Here is a 22,724-nt window from a genome sequence, read left to right as displayed (position 1 = left end):
TTGGTCAATGTTTTATAATGGCAGCAAGAACAGTGGCATGACCATCACTGGCATAAACAATAACTTTCTAATTGGATTTAAGTCCCACTCCACAAGGTGCAACCCATACCTGGCACCATTATTGGTCCAAGAACCTATGGCTAAACAAGTTATAGACTTCAGGGGTGATCCTACTACTATTACACTGTCAAATAGGCATAGTATTAATACTGACTCCTTATGACTTATCATTATACCAATAGGTCATTATATATCTCATAGTTCAACTGAGATACTTCTATTTGCAATAATTCAACTGAGATACTTCTATTTGCAATAAATAGTGATTAACACAGAGACCCACAACTACACAAGGGGCAGAGAATAAGGGAGTACAGAATAATTAGCCCTCCAATGTTTTAGGGATCAGTGTAGAAGGTGGTGCAAAGTGTAATAACCAGAAGAGGCTAATGACTAGAATATAACTTTGACACAGCAGGGTAGCTGCATGTATGGGCTTACAGCAGTTGGGACACCATATACTGATGTGGGACATCCTTCTGTATGCTGCAAATATGTACTGCTTTTACTAGTTGATGAATAAAGCTACATTGGCCTATGGCAGGGCAGAATATAGATAGGCAGGAAAGTGAAACTGAATACAGTGAGAAAGAAGGTAGAGTCAAGAGACTCATGCCGGCAATACAGAGAAAAAAAGGTTAGTGGGCTTTATACTACTTGGCAGCATGGACCCACTGATTTCCAAAGTTGGGGCAGTAAATATGTCTCTCAGAGATGGTACTTAAATGTGTCTCTGACATGTTGGAAAGCAAAGTGAGGTGAAGCCAACAGCCAATATGGCCACTTTGGTTTTAACCATGCCTGCTCAGCAGTTTAAAGCAATGATCAGAAAGGATTACAGATAAACAATAAAGACAAATTCAAACCAAAAGAAACCTCTAAATGAGTTACAGTAGATTTTAAGAATGTATGTAGGCTTGAGAGACAGAGGAAAAAGGATAGAGACAATCATAGATTAAGATAAAGTCCTTGAAAATTAGAGAAATAAAAATTATAATAATCCATGTAAAGATGAAAAATACACAGGAAGTCTGGTTTATGTATACTTATACTCTTGTGCTTTCTTTGAATTTTTGACTGTTAATGAGCTAACTGCAGAGAGATATTGATTGTGGGGAATGCTAACTAACATATGTATTTTAAAGGCATCTTGACTTCAAAATTTAAGTCAAAGGATATGTTGCTTTGGAAAAGAGGGGTTTTTTTCCATAGAAAATGAGAAGCTGTGTATTGCTTCCAGGTTAATATGGTTTGATCAAGCCAGACTCCCTGAAAGGTCTCCAATGAAAACAATGGCCCACATGATCCAGTAACCACAACAGCTTCAAAGCTACTGGCTGAGATGAACCAACCACACTAAATACCCATCAAGACTTGAACATAATTCTAAATTTTCTCAGAATTCCCATAAGATTACCAGTACCCCCAATCAACAGGAAGAAGTATAGAAAACTACTCACAAATTCTCAAAATATTATATATAAATGCTTGTTTACATTTAAAGGAGGTTGGTTATAAATGGTTAATGGTTATAGTCAATATCTTTCTCAAGAAAAATGGGACATATAATATAGAAATGATAAAAAAGGTGGATTATTGAATCTACTGTAATCCAAAAGACAACTGTTAATCTAAAAGTACGTTGGTATGGATTTTGGTTTATTGACACAAATTTAAGGCCAATTTTATTATATTGTATATATATTTCTACTCTTGGTTAAGGTATTGTGTTTATGCAACTCATTTAAAAATGTAATATATAGTTAAGAAATACAAATTAATAGTCATATTTAATAGTCAAACTTACAGTCATGTTAGATAGCTTTTCTAGATATAAGAAATATATTTCAGTAGGATAAGTAGTCTTCAAACACTTCAAAGACCTACATAATATGACATTTAAAATGTTTTAAAAACTTCAACTTCTCTTGACAGTGATACTTGTCTGCTCCTGGCAGCACCAATTACTTTAAGAAGATGATGGGCATCAAAGAAGCTCCTATGGAGTTTTCTTTCAAAGTGGCAATGCAAGCCATTTGGTCAAGAAACTGCTCTTGCCTAGACAGCTTGACAATATACTGTATAAACTGGACATGCAGGACCCACAGAAAATGACAGCTGAACTTGCCGAAACAAGGTGAGACAGTCTTTCAGGGTTCCTGATTCACGGAATAGTCTTCCAGACATTCTGCAGGACACAGAAGGAAGTGACTGATGAATTTTCCCAAAATAGGCATGACAATCCTTCAAATTTCCTACTTCCCTGAGAAATCTGCCAGACACTCTAGGCCTGTAGGTTGAAGATGGATGCCACAATGTTACAGAAGAACTTTGGGTGACTGACCAGACAGTCAGCTGTTTCTGTCATTTCTTGCATTTTTTTGGAAGTCACTTGATTGCACTTCCTGTTTATTCAGGTAATATTATATCCTTCTGGGATCTTTGATGGAGTTGAAGACTATATAGTTATAATTATAAATTTTCCTTAGCTATGATAAAAGATAAATTAGATATGGAATTTCAGACTCAGAGAGATAGAATAGATGATAGAGTATTTTCTTTAATTTTGCCAAATGCAAATGGACTAAATATTATAATTGTAATTATTGCTTAATACTTGTTTTGTTACACATAATTTTAGAATGTTAAAGCTAAAACTTTCCTTTTTAATTAGACAGAAAACAAGAAATGATGTGGGATGTCCTTTTGTATGCTGTGAATATGTGTTGCTCTTATTGGTTGATGAATAAAGTTGCTTTGGTCTATGGCAGGGGAGAATATAACTAAGCAGGAAAGCCAAACTGAATACAAAGAGAAAGAAGGCAGAGTTGAGAAAAAGCTCAGCAGCCACTGGGGAAGCAAGATGTGAGATAACAAACCATGAGCCTCTTGGCAAAATATAGACTAATAGCAATGAGTTAATTTTGTTGTAAGAGCTAGTTAATAATAAGTCTGAGTCATTGGCAAATTATAGTTAATATTAAGTCAGTGATTATTTTATAAGCAGCTGCAGGACTGGGTGGGACACAGAAAAGCCATGGCTACAATATACAAACCCTGTGAAAGGCCAAGTCAGACCAAACCCCAGCATGGGCAAGGGAGTTGGATACACAATCCCGTCCCTAGCCAAGGATTGACTAGAAACTTAACTGCTGCTAGACAGAAGAATAGTTTTCCTTCCTTCCTTCCTTCCTTCCTTCCTTCCTTCCTTCCTTCCTTCCTTCCTTCCTTCCTTCCTTCCTTCCTTTCTCCCTCCCTCTCCTCCTCCCTCCTTCCTTCCCTCCCTCCTCCCTTCCTTCCTTTCTTCTTTCTATTTTTGGGGTGGTGGTAGTGGCTGTGGAGGTATTGAGACAGGGTTTCTTTGTATAGCTCTGGCTGTCCTGGAATTTTGTAGACCGAGCTGGCCTTGAACTCCCAGAGATTCATTTGCCTCTGTCTCCTGTGAGCTCAGATAAAGGAATGCATCACCACACCCAGCTATGACAGTTTTCTTTAAGTCTGTAGCATTTAGAAATTTGATCACGCTCCAGTGGAAAGAGGGGTATAGAAATAAAGGACACAAAACTGTGTGGGTAGCGATGCAAAATGAATCTGGGAAGAACTGAGGTAGGGAGGTGAGACTTGAAATTCTCAAAGAACTAATACCAAAATACAGACATGATGAGAACTAGAAAAAAGTCAGGAAAAAATTAACACTGAAGCCAGTGTTTCCCTGAAATAAACTAATTTAAGACATTTATAATCATATAATTTGTGGGGGGAAACACGTCCAGTTCACTCTCTTCACTATACACTATAAATCATAAACATTTCTAGGTATTAAAGTTTTCACAAAGCCTCATGTCGTGACTGTGTTTGGTACGTAATAATTCTAGATATCCGTGTATCCACTATACCTGTGAACCCTTCTCATAGGCACCACACTGTTCTGACTCAGTGTCTTGACACCATCAACTAACCGCAGTCCAGAACCCTTGCTTTCTAACACTGCAGAGACAATCACTTTACCACTTTGAGATGTTTGACATGGAAAAACCTTAATTCAAATTCTTGGAGAGGCACAGAAACAATTTTAACTCTGACAATTATCAGTGTTTACACTAATTCAAAGAGTTTTCTTATTGACCAATACTGAGGATTTTCTTAAAGTTACCATTTTTAAATTTAAAATAGTTCTGATAACTAACAATTTTATTAAAACGCTAAAATTTCACATCTAGTGGATACCACCTAGAAAAAGTCATTTGGGACTACTATCAGACCATTAATTGTGAATTTATAATCTGATAATTTATCATAAAATTATTGGGCTATCTTTTCATTTTATCCTGTAATGATGGTGTTTCTTTATTGATTTACAAAAGTTGAGTGAGAATATAGAAAAAGATGAGGAATAAAATTAACAACCAACCAAATAGTTAAGTAATGTGGAAAGCTTAAATAAAGTTAATTAAAAATATATTTTATTAAATAAAAAGTTAAGGATAATAAAGAAAACTGGTGCCACACAACCCCAGAAAACAGAAACAACAAATTAACCTATGAATCCATGTTTTCTATATCAGTAAGTACAAAATGAGATCTGTGTTCTGAAATTCTTTCGTGTGTGTAAACAATCTCACCAGCCATCCCTACCACCCGGCCTGTTACAGGAGCAGCGCTGCAATTAGTTGCCAAAGATAAGGTGGTTCTATGCTGCATGGGCCCCTACTGCAGAGTTTTAAACAGAGAAAATTTCCTGTTACAGTTTTTCCTGCTATGTTCAAGTATGCCTACTTCTTAATAGAAAGTACTAAATATCAAATGTGTATTCATGCCTTATTTTACTTTCCTTAAACTAGTTAGCATTCTGGGAGTTAGGACTTGAAAAGGGACTTTCATTTAAATATTTGTTTTAAGACGAATAAACACCAAATTAAAGATAAGGAATTTACATATATTTTTCTAAAAAATAAAAAGACAAAGAGCTATTCACATGTTTTTACATGATAAAAATAGTCTTAAATACCAACACACAATTTTAGCTCCTAATATTAACTTAGTAAAACTAATCTGAAAAAATGTAAAGTCTGTATTTCAAAGATAAGTAGACACTGGCCATATATTAACATCTTTAACAAGGGAAAGTTTTCATTAAGGAAATATTTATTTTCAACTAAAATAATGCGAATTACTAATAAGGAAATTCTTAGTTTTCTTTCTTGAAAGTCTTCAACCAGCATCCACTGACTCATTTTCCCTGGGCATATATGATCACTCTGCAAAAAATGTACTTGCAACCCAGAGTCTTATTAAAATGAAGAGATACAAATAGGCTCCTTCAGATTCGTAGTCAGGGATGTACCTTCAGAGATGCTAATGTTTTAAATAAAAAGTACTTACATGATCTGAAACACCACAGATTTTAGATGTCAGGAACTTCAAAATAATTGTTCCGCCCCACCAAGCACAGCCTTGGATTAACTAGAAAATAAATAGAATTTGACTTTTAAAAATAACATGTGATTCAGTTAAATATTCAGTGATACTCAAAATAGCCATACTAAATCATGTGAGACGCATTAGTGTGCTATGTACATGAATGGGAAGAAAAGGAAAGCTGACTTACAGTTCAGCGTATTGGCAAGGAATTGAATTTGATGACACTGTCACAGTATGATCAAGTGCCTGACAACCCCAGGGCACTACACATCTTAAATATAAAGATAATTGTAAAGAACAAAAACAAAAAAATAAACTTCCTTTTAATATCTTAGAAGACAGAGAAAGTTATATTCCTGAGCTAAAGCCAAGGCAAAAGTGGTTAAAGGGGCAGGATAAGAAATATGGTAAGATCCCAAGTTTAAGGATGGGGGAGGGTACAAGCTACTTCTCTGAAGTGTGTCTTCTGAACGTGATAGGGACAGGATTACTTCAATCAAGAACTCACACAGCTGGGGCTGACTGCACATGACCTGAACAAATCAAGCTAGTCTACACTTTCGTATAACTGGGGAGTGAGTTCACAAACCTCTTTCCCTAACTGAGGAGCTATGGACAGATTGCTGACGGTTTCTGTGCAAGGGTGAGTCAATTTCTCTTTAAGAATATGGCCCCGGCACATCAGCAACACTGTAGTGGAGGGCAATACAGCATGGAGTTTGTGAGCAGCGGTAGATATTGGGCTCCGTAGGTTATGAAAAAATAAAAAAAAGAGTACCTGAATTTGAGGAATTGAGAGTTGCGGGTGAATCTGAGAGTAGTTAGTGGGAGAAATGTAGTTAGTATGATTAAAATACATTGTATGAAATTCTCAAAAAATTAATAAAATATTTTATCAAATATTTTCTACTACTCTTGTGAAAATATGAGTTTTTCTTCAAGCAAAGGAAAATTTTCTCATATCTAAATTTTCTGAATTAAGATCCACTAAAAAGAAAGAGCATACGGTACTTGTCTCACTCAATCCATGCTCTGGTTCCATCCATTTCCCTGACTGCTTCAGCTCATTCTTCTTACAGTTAAATACAAATCTGTACTATACATGTATCACATTTCCATTACCTGTGCATCAGGTGAAAGACATTTAAGCTTGTTCCATTCCCTAGCTATTGTGAGTAGGGCAGCAATGACCGTTGAGCAAATATCTGTGGAGTGGGATGTCAATTCTTTTGGGCATCAGTCAAGGAAGGGCAGAACCTGGTTATATGGAAGATGAATTCCTAGCATTTGGAGGATCCTCCCCCGTGATTGCCCAGTGACTGGACCAGTTCGCAATCCCACAGTGAATTGTGTTTCTCTTTCCTCACATCTTCACCAGCATTTGTTGCTATGATGCTCTAGATCTTAGTCATTTTGATGGAGGTAAGATGAAATCTCAGAGTAATTTGAAGTTATATTTCCATAATTTTAAAAGTGATGAACATAGTGATGGATATTTTTAGCCTTTTGTTTTTCTTTGAAGAAGCAATTGAAGAAAATATCAGAAGATGGAAAGATCTCCTATGCTAATGAATAGGTAGGATTAACATGGTATAAATGGCCATCTTACCAAAAGCAAACTACAGATTCAATGTAATACCCCATTAAAATTCCAACACAAGGTCTTGGCCCTGATTGTCGCTGAAGAGGTGAGTGTCTGGGTTCATGGCTGGAGGGCCCAGCTCTCTGGAATCTAACCCCTGCCTCAGGCACATTTCATTCACACACCTGGTCACCTAGGCCTCAGTGACCTGGGAGCAATCTTTCCATACTCACAGCCAACACACCTTACCTCTGGCCACTGAAGTCTTGGCCCTGGCTGTACCTAGAGAGGTGAGTGTCTGGTTTCATGGCTGGAGGGCCCAGTTCTCTGAACCCTAGCCCATGCAGGAACATCCTATGCCCACCCCAGCCACTAAAACTCAGAGACCCCTGAACTGTCTTTGCACACCAGCAACCATCCCCCACTGCACCTATGATCACTGAAGCTTTGGTCCTGACTGTACCTGGAAAGGAGCCCCCAGAGTCACATCAGCTCTGTCCATATCAGAGTCATGGCCATGCCTGCACCAGGAGAATGAGTGACCACGTAGCCACAAGACTCACGTGCACCAATTGGACGTAGAGAAACCCCTTGAAGCACAGCCCCAACTGCACCTCTTGGAGGAAGAGATGGGTAGGTGCCAATGCAAGAAGACATTCAATAACGTAAAAAGCAATGTGGCAATTCCTGAATCTTATAAAAGGAAGTCCTGAACATTCTAACCCAGAAGTAGCAGAAAAAAATCTTTAAATATAACTTTCTGATAATGACAGAGACACTTAAAGAGAAAATAAAAAATTCCCTTAAAGAAATGGAGGAAACGGCAAACAAAAATTAAAAGAAATCAGTAAAACTCTTTAAAAAATCCAAGAAAATCAAGAAAAACAATCAAGCTGTTTGAAGCAAATAGTTAAAAAAAAATTCAAGACTTGAATATTGAAATAGAGGCAATAAAGAAAACACAAACTGAGAAAATTCTGAAACTGGAAAATCTGGGTAAATGAACAGGAATTACAGATGCAAGCAAAACCAACAGATTAAAAGATATGGAAGAGAGAACCTCAGAAGTTGAAGATACAGGAAAGGAAATAGATTCATTAGTCAAAGAAAATGTTAAATTCAACAAATCCTTAACACAAAAAGTCGAGGAAATCTGGGACACCATGAAAAGACCAAATCTAAGAATATTAGGGATAGAAGAAAGAGAAAAACTCCAGATCAAAGGCCTAGAAAATATATTCAACAAAATCAGAGAAGAAAACTTTCCCAACCCAAAGAAGAAAATGCCTATGAAGGTACAAAAAGCTTACAGAACACCAAATAGACTGGACCAAAAAAAGGCGACTTGTCATATAATAATCAAAACACTAAACATACAGAATAAAGAAAGAATATTAAGATCTGCAAAAGAAAAAGACCAAGTAACATATAAAGGCAGATCTATTAGAATTGCCCCCTGACTTCTCAATAGAAACCCTGAAAGCCAGAAAGTCCTGGACAGATGTTCTGCAGACACTAAGAGACCAGGGATGCAAGCTTAGACTACTACACCCAACAAAGCTTTAGATTACCATTGATGGAGAAAACAAGATATTCCATAAAAAAAACTAGATTTAAACAATATCTATCCACAAACCCAGCATTATAGAAAATACTAGAAGGAAAATTCAAAACCAAGGAAGCTAGCTGCATCTACAAAAACACTGGCCACAGATAATTTCATACACACACACACACACACACACACACACTCACACACACACACACAAAGGGAAATACACAATCACTGCCACCAAAAAAAAGCAATAGAAATTAATAATCACTGGTCATTAGTATCTCTTTCCATCAACGGAATTAATTAACCTATAAAAAAACCACAGGCTAACAGTATGGATAAGAGAACAGGATCCATTCTTCTGATGCATACAATAAACACTCCTCAACCTTAAATACAGACATTACCTCAAAATAAAGGGTTGAGAAATAAATTTCCCATCAAATGGTCCTAACAAACAAGCGGGTAAGGCCATCCTATTATCTAACAAAATAGACTTCAAACTAAAATCAATCAGAATAGATGGGGAATGATACCTCATAATCATCACAAGAAAAATCTGACAAGGTGAAGGATCAATCCTGAGCTTCTATACCCCAAATACAAGAGCACTCACATATGTAAAAGAAACATAACCAAAGCTTAAACTGTGCATCAAATTCTACACACTAATAGTAGACTTCATCACCCAACTCTCCCAAATAGAAAGGTCAATCAGACAGAAACTTAATAGAAAAATAAGAGAACTAACATGTCATGACTCAAATGGACTTAACAGACATCTATAGAATATTTCACCCAAACACAAAAGAATATAACTTCTTACCAGCATCTCATGAAGCCTTCTTTAAAACTGAACACATACTTGGTAACAAAGCAAATCTCAATGGATACAAAAAAATTGGGTCAACACCCTACTCCCTGTATCTTATCAGATCACCAAGCTTAAAGTTATAATTCAACAACAACACTAACAGAAAGCCTACAAACCCTCATAATTGAACAAAGCTCAGTCGAATCATCCCTGGGTCAAGGACAGAATAAAGAAATTAAATAATTCCTAAAATTGAACGAAAATAAAAGCCCGACATATCCAAACCTATGGGACACTGTGAAAGCAGTGCTAAGAGGAAAGTTCATAGCACTAAGTGCCTACATAAAGAAACATACTCATCCAGGAGTAGTAGACTTTAGGAAATAGTCTAATTGAGGACTGAAATCTATAAAACGGAAACAAAGAAAACAATATAAAAAGAATCTATGAAACAAAGAGCTGGTTCTTTGAAAAAAATCAACAGGATAGACAAGCCCTTATCCAAAGTAATCAAAAGACAGTGAAAGAACATCCAAAGTCACAAAATAAGAAATGAAAAGAGGAACATAACAACAGAATCTGAGAGAATCCAGAGAATCATTAGGTCACACTTAGAAAACCTGTACTCCACAAAGTTGGAAAATGTAAAAGAAATGGAAAATTTTCAGAAAAGTTACCACATACCAAAATTAAATTAAGACCAGATGAACAATTTAAGTAGACCTATAACCTGTAAGGAAATAGAAGGAAAAAGCCCAGGGCTTGATGGTTTCAGTGCAGAATTCTATCAGAACTTCAAAGAAGAGCTAATACCAGTACTCCATACATTGTTCCACATAATAGAAACAGAAAGAAATTGCCAAATTCTTTTTATGAGACTACAGTTACCCTCATACGGAAACCACACAAAGACTCAATCAAGAAAGAAAATTACAGACCAATCTCCTTCATGAACATTGGCTCAAAAAATACTCAATAAAATACTGACAAACCAAACCCAAGAACACATAAAAAATCATTCACCATTATCAAGTTGGCTTCATCCTAGAGATGCAGGGTTGGTTCAACATATGAAAATCAATGTAATCCATCAAATAAATAACTGAAAGAAAAAAGCCATATTATCATCTCATTAGATACTGAAAAATCATTCAACAAAATCTGACACCCCTTTATGAAAAAGGTCTTGGAGAGATCAGGGATACAAGAAACATATCTAGACATAATAAAAGCAATATACAGCAAGCCAACAGCCAACATCAAATTAAATGGAGAGAAATTCAAAGTGATTCCACTAAAATCAGAAACAAGATAAGGCTGTTCACTCTCTCCATATCTATTCATTTTAGTGCTCAAATTGGAAAAAAATCAAACTTTAGCTAATTGCAAATGATATGGTAGTATATAAAACTGACCCTAAATTAGACAAGGGAACTCCAGCAGCTGATAAATATCTTCAGTAATGTAGCAGGAAACAAGATCAACTCAGAAAAGTCAGTATCTCTCCTACATACAAATGATAACAGGGCTGAGAAAAAAGTCAGAGAAACATCATCATTTACAATAGCCACAAGTAATGTAAAATATCTTGGAGTAATGCTAACCAATGAAGTGAAAGACCTTTACAAAAGAACTTTAAGTCTTTGAAGAAGGAAGTTCTAGCAGATATCAGAAAATGGAGAGATCTCAGATGTTCTTGGATAGATAAGATCAACATAATAAAAAAATGTCTATCCTACCAAAAGCAATCTACAAATTCAATTCAATCCCCATCAAAATTCCAGCACAATTCTTCACAGACCTTGACAGACCAATATTCAACTTCATATGAAAAAATAAAAAAACCTAGGATAGCCAAACAATCTTGTACAGTAAAGGAACTTCTGAAGGCATCACCATCCCTGACATCAAGCCCTGTTACAGAGCTACAGTAATGAGAACAGCTTGATACTGGCATAAAAACAGACAGATTGACCAACGGAATCAAATTGAAGATCCTGATATTGATCCACACACCGATGAACACCTGATCTTTGACAAAGCTAAAATTATATAATAGAAAAAAAAGCATCTTCGACAAATGGTGCTGGCATAACTGGATATTAGCATATAGAAGGACACAGACAGATTTATATCTATCCCCATGCACAAAACTCAAGTGCAAATGTACCAAAGACCTCAATATAAATCGAGCCACACTGAACCTCACTGAAGAGAAAGTGGAAGTGCCCTTGAATGTATGGGCACAGGACACCACTTCCTAAACATAACACCAGACGCACTGACACTATAGCAACAATAAATAAATAGGACCTTCTGAAACTGAGAAGCTTCTTTAACGCAAAGGACATGGTCAAAAAGACAAAAAGGCAGCCTACAGAATGGAACAACAAAAAAAAAACTTCACCAACCCCACATCAGACAGAGGACTGATCTCCCAAATATATAAAGAACTCAAGAAACTAGACATCAAAATACCAAATAAGCCAATTTAAAAATGGTGTAATTCCACAAATAACAAAAAATATTGTGGGGTAACACTAACCAAAGAATAACCTTTACAAAAAGAACTTTAAGTCTTTGAAGAAAGAAATTGTGGAAAACATCAGAAAAGAGAAATATCTCTCATGCTCTTGAATAGGGAGGATCAATATAGTAAAATGGCAATACTACCAAAAAGCAATCTATAGATTCAATGCAATTCACATCAAAATTCAAGCAAAATTCTTCACAAACCTTGACAGAATAACACTCAACTTCATATTGAAAAACAAAAGTCCCAGGATAGCCAAAACGATTCTCTACAATACAGGAACTTCCAGAGGCATCACCACCCCCAACATCAAGCTCTATTAGAGAGCTACAGTAATGAAAACAGCTTGGTACTGGTATAAGAACATAAGTGACAGGCTAGGTAACAAGGAGGGCTCAAGGGAGGATGCTTGTATCTCCCTGAGAAGAAAAAGTAGAAAAGATTTTGTGAATGAACTGAGGGAGGATCAGGATGGAAACATGAGTTATCGGGTTGGGGGGTGACAAAGGGGGAGACTACTGAAAGTGAGGGTATTTTGAGAGCAGGTAAAAACCTGGCACAAGGGAATCTCCCAGGAATCTACAAGGAAGACCCCTGACTTAGACTCCTAGCAATAGCAGATACATTCCTTGACCTGGTCATCTCCTGTGACCAGATTGGTGCCCAGTCCAATTCGCATCAGAGAGGCTTCATCTAGCAACTTATGGAAACAGATGCAGACAAACGTTAAGAAGAGTTCGGGGAATCCTGCAGAAGAGGTGGGGAAAGGATAGTGGAAGCCAAAGGAGTCAAAGACACCACAAGAAAACTCAGAGAATCAACTAACCTGAGCTCCTAGAGGCCAACAGAGACTGCAAAAAACAAGCAGGAAACCTGCAGTGGACTGACCTCGCACTGTATATATGTTACAGTTGTGTAGTTGGTACTGTTGTGGGACTTCTAACAATGGGAAAAGAGGCTGTTTCTGACTCATTTACCTGTTTTTGGGACACCATTTCTCCCGCTGGGTTGCCTTGCCGCCCAGCCTTACTTAACACAGCACATGGGACATGCTTAGTCTTACTGCAACTTGATATGCTGTGTGTTGTGCTAAGGCCTTTCCTAAACAGAAAAGGAGGAGTAGATTGGTGAGGCAAACAAAAGGGGTATTGGGGGAGAGACTGGGAGGAAAGGAAGGAGGGGAAATTGTAACCAGAATGCAAAATAAATAAGTAAATAAATAAATATTTATTAAAAAAATAAGAGCTCAATTAAGTGCCTTTAAACAGTAGGGAAGATATTTCTAAATGCATAAATGTTTAAAATAAATTCATAAGAAATTCAAAAGCTAATAATAGAGTTGGAAAAAATAGGACAAAATAAAACTTTCACTAAACACAGACAGAGTGGGGAAGGAGATTATAATTGAAAATGAAGGAAATGATGTCTACAGAAAAGACCCAAGTTAAAATATGGCAAAGATACTAAAGGCAACTAAATAAGCAAGCAGAATGGAAATGAGGGTAGACTGGTAGAATGGACAGAAAATAGAGCAGGAAGATAAATACATTATCAGAACTGTATTTCCTGAGAAGGAGACAACAGATAACAAACTGTCCATAATAAAAGATACCTTCGACGCACCACCTTAGCTATGGTTTCTATTACCACCTTTTAAAAGTTGAGTTGTGGGCTGGAGAGATGTCTCAGTTGTTAAAGGCTAGGCTCAGAACCAAAACCTGAGTTGCTCATTTTTTTGATATTTAATTTCTTTTTAGTTCTTTGTGTATTCTACACATACACTCCCAATAGATATATAACTGATATTTTTCTCCCTTTGTAGATGGCCTGAACACTTGAATAACAGTATCCTTTGCTGAATCCAAAGTTCATAAGGTTTCATTTATTTTTGGTATTGGAGAAAGAGACAATATCTTCGATAAACTGGAGAACTCATGTAGAAGGACTGAACTTGAGTCTTATCTTTCATCCTGCATTAAGCTCAACTCCTAATGGACCAAGAACCTCAACATAAGACCTGATGTCCTGAACCTGAGAAAGGAGACAGTAGGTAATGTGCTTGAACTCATGTGCACTGGGAAAGATTTTCTGAGCAGAAGATCAAGAATGTAGACATAACACCAACAATTAAAATTGGAAATGAAGTTAAATAGGGTTCTCAAAAAAGATAAAACACAAAAGTTTGAGAAACACTTTTAAAACTGTTCAACATTCTTAGCCATCATGGAAATGCAATTTAAAACTACTTTGAAATTTTGTCTTACCTGATTCCGAATGGCTAACATTTAAAAAAAAAAACCAACGGATGACAATAATGGTGGCATGGCTGTCAGAAAAGGGGCACATTTATTCACTGCTGGTGGGAATTCAAATGGATGCAAGCACTGTGAAAATCAGTGTGGCAGTTCCCCAAAAGCTGAAAAATATCTACCACAGACCCACCTATACCACTCTTTGACATATATCCAGAGTACTCTCTAACCTACTACAGAGATCCCTGCTCATCCATGTTCATTGCTCCTGTATTCACAATAGGTAGGAAATGGAAATGGACCAGATGTCTATCAATTGATGAATGGATAATGAAAATGTGGTACATTTACACAATGGTCTGCTTCTCAGCTATTATGTAAAGTGAAATTGTGAAGTTTGCAGGTAAATGGATAGAGCTGGAAATAATCATTTTGAGTGAGGTAAGTCAGACCCAGAAAGGCAAACGTTTACACACTTTCTCTTGTGTGTGGATGTTGCATTTGAATCTTCAGATATGTGTGTTTCACTCTATATCCACAGAGGTCTGAAAATTAGTAAGGAACCATGGATGGGTGGCAGTGCTTTCAAGAAAGAAGAGCTAGAATTCGGTGGTATAAAGTGTTAAAGGGGAATAATGGAACAAGGAGGGTTAAATGGGGTGGAAGATGGGAGGGTAGGATAGAGGAGAGTATGGGGAGGACTAAACAGTACTAAAGACATTTAGGAAAAGCCATATAGAAACTTATTATAGAAGTTCTCATGTACGCATGTGTACATATGTGTAAACACGCATATGTATATATACATATAGTTAAGATGTTCTCTCTTTCTTTTTGCTTTTTTTCTGTCATTGAGGTTTTGGGTATTGAACCTTTAAACATGTCAGGCAAAGAGGCAAACAATGAGTTACATCCCCAGGCCATTCTAAAATCTCCTTTCCATTTTGTTTTATGAACTAGAATTAATCCTCCATTGTTTCTCTAGTAACAAATTCTGTTACTTATCCTTGATCTCAGAATGCCCTCACTTTCCTTTCATTCTTAATGGACAGTACTGTCGCAGATCACGTGATAAATGTCCCCACTGACCTATGTATTTGAATACTTGGTACCTGGATGGTGGTGCTTTTTGGTGAGCTTTAGAAGTTCATCACTAGGGGTGGGACTGTAGATTTCAGAGCCTCTCACCACTTCGATTAGTAAGGTCTCTGTTTTGTGCCTGTGGTTGAAGCAGGAGGTCCCCGCTCTGCAGCCATCTGTGCTGCTTGCTGTCCTGCCTTCCACCACGATCAACTCTTATCCCTCTCAACTCTAAACACAAATAAAGTCTTCCTCCTACAAGTTGTCTCTGTGGCGGTATTTTTCACAGCTACCGAAAAGTGACTTAGACAGACACCATCACTGTGTATGGAATTTTTGACTGGCATTTCTTCACACCTAGACAAAAATACTGTCTTCACAGTTGGAGATAGAAGTCGGCTACAATTCTCAGTCTTTCCCTTTGAGGCAACATGCTAATTCTCTCTACCCAATATCAAGATTTCTTGCTTTAGCTTTTGCTAGCATTCAAGCATCTGTACTGGCCTGCCCTCGGAGTCCTAACAGGATACATCCTCAGCTGCAGCCATGAAGAACACCTTCTCTGCTTACTTGTTGTGCCCACTCAATCTTCTGCCCCATCCTTGGAAACTGAGTCACATGCCTCCTTGCTCCCATTGGGATGTCTTTTAGACACCCACTGATCACTCCTATTAAATCAAATCTGGTCTTGGTATCCTTTGAACCAGTTGGAGAATAAAGAAAAACATTCTCTGCTTTATTTCTTTTTCATTGCTTCAAATCCTGCTTTCTACCGGATTGGAAACTCCTATGGAAGTGGATGCTTTCCTTCCTGACCCTTTCCCCTTTTATTCTATCTTTACCACACCCTGCTTCATCAATTTCTTTTCTATGTATCTCCAACAATACCCTCAAAAATCCCTGATCAAAAACCTAATCAGCTATTGTTACAGGACTACCAACTGTTAGACACAAAGCTGGAGGCACACAACTACCAAACATGCACGGTGGTGAGAACCAACAGCACCCCAGAGGAATGCTCATTCCCCAAGACTCAGAAAAGAGACTCACAGAACAGATTCTAATGTAACTCTATCATTCATTTCTTTAAAAGGTACTAACTCTACGACTGCCCTCAGTAATCAACCTGTGTTTCCTAGTTGGCTAGAAAGAGGGTGTCCAGGTGATGCTGTGTTGATGGGAAAGGATCAGGTGCTTTAATATCCAGGCAGTCAACTTGGATCCCCCTTGAACAACATCTTGCCAGATCCAAGGGGTACCTGCCAGATCCACAGAGCCTGGACAATGAAGTGAAACAGCCAGCTACCCCAGGATGTGGTACTAGCACTCCAGATTTCTCAGGTTCCCCAAAGATTGTGATGCCCCCAGGTCAGCATGAAGCAGTCTCCAGAACACAGCATCCTCATCCCCACCTCACATGCTACCCTTTCTAACTCCTCACCTTTTAATAATAAAGGCTTCTTTCTGGCCTGCCCTTGGGGTCCTGCAGCCGCTAAGACCACTCTGTGCACAACTGCTATGTTTCCTTTCAAAAAGTGGGCCTGGCCCACCTCCTGTCTCTTTCTCTCTTTCTCTCTCTCCCTTTCTCTTCTGCCATTCTTGTCTCCAGGACCAGTCTCTGCCCCCCTCTCTGCCCCTCCAAAAAAAACTCCTAGGTGAGCCTTGTTGCATGGCATGAATTCTCTTTGTGACATTTTTAAATAAAATTTTTAACAATATTATTTGATTTATCTTAATCAGGACCCACCTTTTGACAGATAGTGGTTTCAGTCATTGTTTTTCAAGTTGTTAGCCTATTTTTGGACCCATCTAGAATTTTTATTATATATATATAAGAAGAAGAATATATATATTCTTATTGCCCACATATTTCTGAGGTACTGTCATATTTCCAGTCTATTCTTAATTTCGATCAAGTTGTTTCTCTTGCTCCATCTTCAATGATGTGGTTTCCTGTCATTCATTTTCACCATAAGCTTACTCACCAAATTTTAATTTATATTTACTGTGTTTTTCAATTATATAATTCCCAAGTTCTTTATTCTAAAAGTCTATTTCCTGAGATGTTATAATCTCTTTGTTTCTATCAGATTTAAATATGTTCACTGAAGCATTTTAAGATGGATGTTTTAAAATCTTCATCGAGTAATTCCAGTGCCCAAACCCAGTCTCCCTCTCCTGTCTCCCTCCACTCTTCACAGCCTGGAGTAATCACCGTAATAAACTTCAGCCAGTGTTTGTAAAACTTCTGCACATGGGCGAGAATATGCAGTAATTTTTCTGTGCCTGACTTCTCGCCTTATGTATAATGCCCGCCAGCTTTAGAAATTTTCTATATATCATAGGTTATCACTCTTATTTATAGCTGATAAATTATTCTGTGCATAAGCACACCTCATTTCCTTTCTCTATTCATCCACCAATAAGCACCCACATTGATCCCATGTCTCAGTTATTGAGAATAGTGCACCATAAACATAGACTGTCAGGTGTCCCTCTGATATATTGATGCCATTTCCTTTGGCTGTAAACCCAGAGTGGCAATCTAGCCAGAGCAAGTAATAGTGGTCCACAACACCAAGGCACGGTTATAGTTCATGATAATCTCTTGTGTATTTTATGAAAACCAGAAATCAGGTATGCAAGAGCTCTAAACACAAAGTAGTGATGGAGAAGTGGAAGTCATCCCGACTGTCAGAGCAATAGAATACAGGAACTGAAACACCAAATTTTATACCATAGATATATGGAATTACTACAAGGTAATACATTTTGTTAACAGTTAAGGAGTTGGAAAAGTTAACTACTCTAGTCACTACACACTCAGTGATACATTGCATCCTGTAAATCTGAACCATTAAAATAATCAGTAAAAAAGAAACAAAGACTTCCAAAGATAACGCCGCCCGATTCATCTCAATGAAAATTTGCTTATCACCTTTTCTAACTCACGATTTTTCTCGTTCTTGCTGTTATTGGTGGTAGCTATTGTATCTAGTGTATTCTGAATCATGTAATAGAGACTGTAGGACCTATTTTATCACCCCATATTAACCTATACTTCATTTCAACCTACAAGGCTCTGGCCCTTTTTGATGCTCTTGTTACAAAAGCAACTTAGTTTTTCGTCTTTGTAGAGCTACTTTTGTCAGTTCACGTGGTGCCTCTGAGGTTCTGTCTCAGTCCCCACTTGCACTGTCTACTGGGAGAGAACGCCCCTCACCAGCCCTCTTGCCATTAAGTGGAGGGTGTAGGAAGTAGGGAGCTCATTATTTAGAGATATTTTGATTTGGATCTTAAATATTCCCTAAAGCTCATGTGCTGAAGGCAGAGTGTTCTCAGCGCAGCAGGGTTGAGAAAAGCCTCTGGGAGGTGACTTGATCATAAGGGCCCTGACCTCACAAATATTAATTCATTCATCAATCCCTAGATAAACAGAATTTGAGAGTGGAATTTGGTTATAAAAGGTTCCCAACTCCTTCCCTACCTCTTTCTTTACTTCCTGGCTGCCATGAGGTGAGCAACTTTTATTACCACTGCTCAGTAACCACGAACTCGCTGTTCCACATCACTGCTGCCCAGTAACCACGAACTCTGTGTTCCTCATCACCTCTGCCCAGTAACTACGAATTTACTATCCTACATCACCACTGCCCAGTAACCATGAACTCGCTGTCCTACATCACTGCTGCCCAATAACCATGAACTCGCTGTCCTACATCACTGCTGCCCAGTAACCATGAACTGTGTTCCCCATCACTGCCGCTCAGTAACCACGTACTCGCTGTTCCCCATCACCGCTGCCCAGTAACCATGAACTGTGTTCCCCATCACTGCCGCTCAGTAACCACGTACTCGCTGTTCCCCATCACTGCTGCTCAGTAACAATGAACTCGCTGTTCCACATCACTGTTGCCCAGTAACCACATACTCATTGTTCCACATCACCGCTGCCCAGAAACAACAGGGCCAAGTGGCAATAGATTGGCACCTCTGATGTGAATCAAACATGCCTTTTCTCTTTCCTTCTTAGCCATTTTTGTTACAATCATGGGAATATGAGTAACACAACTGTCTTCATGGCACCTGTCTTTATGGCCTCCATGGCTGCCCATTGAGGCTAGGAAGATCCTCAAGGTGGAGCATGTCCCCGACTTAAGTAACTGTTGGGGTTTCTCTTCACACCTCTGTCTCCTAGTTATTGCGAGGATGCCTGTTCAACCTCTGCCAGAGAAAAATGTTAAAAGAGTACATTTTTACATGCAATTAGCCGAATCTTCTCAGTGCCCACAGACATGGTTCTACTTACTGCTCACAAGTAAAGCAATTGATATTCATTCATTTTATCAAATGGCACTCTTCTGAAATTAGGACTATTGTGTACTAAAAGTGTCATGCTATCAACTTGTCAGACAGATCTTTCTCCATTTTTACCACATGGTACAGGAATGCCTCAGAAAGAACCTAGAAGATCAGTGTTTTTCTTTTTGTAAATGAAGCCTACTTCTTCATTAAGTTTAAGAAATAAAAGGCAGATGGGAATAAACTGTTAAAAACATGAACTCTTACCCAGAAGTGGAGTTCAGAGGATCCCAATCTTTGAATTTTATTCTTCTTTTGCAATATTGCCTAGAAGACATGTAACCAAAAAAATGAAAGAAATAAAATTAACATTTACATTATACAATCACTCCCTCCTATCTCAACTATAGATAAGGCAATTTCTGCCTTAATTATTGACTTTTCAAATTGTGGCCAAATAAACTACCTGGAAGCCAGATGATGTTACCCTGTGTGCTGTGATGTTGTCTCCTGCATCACATGTCTACATCTCTACCTCAGTGAGTTATGTGGTTTGCTCTCTGCAGGTATGTGGAAAACACGGAGACAGTCTACTGCACTCTGCACTGTCAGCTTTTATAGAGACGAGTGCATGCCTTTCTTCTGTTTCTGCATTATCAAGTAATCAGAAAGGACAATCTTACACCATCGAGGCCTTGTATGTCCTTCTATTCCTTATAATTGTGTTTTTCTCTCTGCAGTCAGACTCTGTTTATTTTAATGTTTCTCAGGCAAGACTCTTACAGGCAAGATTGGCTATTAGTAACTTTCTACTCAGTTGTGGGTAGCTAGGAGGTTATCAGCAGGGGCTTGGTGTTATATTTATAGAGGGGCCTGGGCTGGTTTGAAGCACTGCTAAAAACAAACATCATGTATAGCAGTGGCTCCATAAATCCGTTTAATGACTTTTAGTCACACCTCTGATATGTATAAGCCTGAATTGTGAACGCCCTCTGTTCCCTCTCATTTCATATAGAAAAGCAAAACTGACCTTCCCCAGGTACAATGCACTAATTGAATCACTGGAGATTGCCCTGGAGTTTTAACATCTTTGTTAAAACTTTCTAATTCATAACAGCACAGCTATTCCCATCCCCCTTGCCTCAAAGCCTAGGCTTGACTCTCTGTGACTTACCCATGTCACTAACAAACATGAGGAATAATAAGAACTTAAGTACATTGGATTTCCAAACATCAAAATGAAACAGAGGGCAACAGAACTCTGAGAAATGGAAACAAAAATGATTTACATTCATTACATGTAGTCACACTTTGGAAGCAGGCTAGATAATTATATCTTTAGCATTTTTATTAGTGGATATTCACTGTACATATTTCATTATGACATTTTCACATAAGAAGACCATACAATTTGATCATATCATATAAGCCATTGATTACAGTATTAGTGGGATTTTCTAAATAAAAATAAGATTTCAAGCTACTGCTATGATCTAAGTATTAAAATTCAAGATCACAAATTACTAATAGCAGAATTTAAATTCTTTTCCATGTGCCTCTGTGGCTTCTATAGTTCCAACAATGGACTGACATAATATGACAATAATAAATGTATTTTCACTAATGTTTTGTTGCATCATTTTATGACTTTTGTAACTTATAAAGATTTATTATCCCTTTGTGTTTTAAAGGAAGATGCATTTGGGAACTAAAATAAAAAGTGCAACTATAAAAATTCAGTTTCAAAATTTCACATTGGCACAATGTAAAAAATCCCAAGTATAAAAAGCATTTTAAAATTAATGACAATATTAAAATGTAAAAATAAAGACTAAAGTGCTGGAGAGATGGCTCAGCAGCCTAGAGAACTGGTTGCTCTTAGAGAGGACCCAGGTTCTGTTCCCAGTCCCCACATGGCAGCTCACAACCATCTGTAACTAGTTCCAGGAGATCTGACGCCTTCTTCACTCTGTGGGCACTGTATGCACTCAGTGCACAATACATGTATGCACAAACGCTCAAGCACTTAGCACAAAAATAAACATATCCTTAAAACATAAAAACTTTAGAGAGGACAGTCCATCTGTAGTGTGGTTGCAGTTTTAAGAAAAGCATAGCATAGCGCCACACAGAGCGTGGCATGTGCATTTCCAGCTTTCCCTCTAGACAGCGTCAGTCTCATGCACCTGAAATACCAAAAGAAGTACCCTGGAAAACAGAATTGCAATGCTTGACAAACAGAGATAACTTAATACTAGACTTATAAATATTAAAATGTTACCATGTTGATAATAATGATCTTCTGAAATTTGCTTGGCTCAATGTATCCCACAACATACATGGGAAATAATGAGGCTATCTGAAACAAAAACATAAAAACCCAAAAGTGAAAAAATACAGAAAACAGACAGTTCATTATTCATAGAAAAAGCAAATACAAGGAAGCATTTATATTTCTGATGACAGGAGTAAAATAATTTTCCATCCTAGAAATGTAATTGCTGGGGGAAACATACAAAAGTATACTCATATACGAGTGCATTCATGATATTATTACTATTGTTATTATCAAGCTGATTAAGAATTAAGAAGATAAATCCCAGTTAATAATGTGAATCTCTACCTCTGACCATGATATCTGGATTATTTCTCTTCCAGAATAACTTCAGCCAACAATGGCTGAAGTGTGCAGGGTATATGGCAGACTTAGCAGACTAAGCAGGCAGACTCCGAGGGGGCACACCGAGAAGGACATGTCTTCTGCTTTCTCAGGCCTTGGTTTGAGGCTTCAAAGGTCTGTCTCTAGATGTGAGTCAGGAAGACGGAAGCTACCAGAATGAACAAAAGCCACTTTGGATCATCTCACTGGGTGACAATAATTTAAGATTGCTTGTGTTTCTGCTTGTTGGAAACAAATTCCCTATTCCCTGGAGAAGATTATCATCAACTTAGCCTTACACTAATCCTAAATCACACATAAAAACCAACCAACCAGGCATGGGTATAGAAAAACACAAAAGACTCTTGAAATAGATGTTTAAAAAATCTCCTACATCACAAATCAGCCAACGTTATATGAAAGGCCAGATCTGCTCAGTGTGTCACAATTTTCTCCATTGCACCTT

At 37.8% G+C, this 22,724-nt stretch overlaps 1 protein-coding gene across 1 annotated transcript in view; it reads right to left on the bottom strand.

Annotated features, from left to right (window-relative positions):
• Positions 1 to 22,724, bottom strand: part of Dpy19l2 (dpy-19 like 2) — a 110,479-nt gene that overhangs the window by 33,025 nt on the left and 54,730 nt on the right. Inside the window, exons 10-13 of the mRNA XM_048446638.3 lie at positions 21,881 to 21,958; positions 20,774 to 20,860; positions 19,867 to 19,926; positions 5,443 to 5,523 (exon numbers count right to left, since the gene is read on the bottom strand). Of these exons, the coding sequence (XP_048302595.2) occupies positions 5,443 to 5,523; positions 19,867 to 19,926; positions 20,774 to 20,860; positions 21,881 to 21,958 (306 nt within the window). The remainder of the gene's footprint in view (positions 1 to 5,442; positions 5,524 to 19,866; positions 19,927 to 20,773; positions 20,861 to 21,880; positions 21,959 to 22,724) is intronic.

The sequence above is a fragment of the Myodes glareolus genome, chromosome 4, assembly GCF_982192425.1.
Source record: "Myodes glareolus chromosome 4, mMyoGla1.1, whole genome shotgun sequence".
NCBI lineage: Eukaryota > Metazoa > Chordata > Mammalia > Rodentia > Cricetidae > Myodes > Myodes glareolus.
The sequence above is the reverse complement of the archived record's forward strand: the minus strand, read 5'-3'. Positions and strand labels throughout refer to the sequence as shown.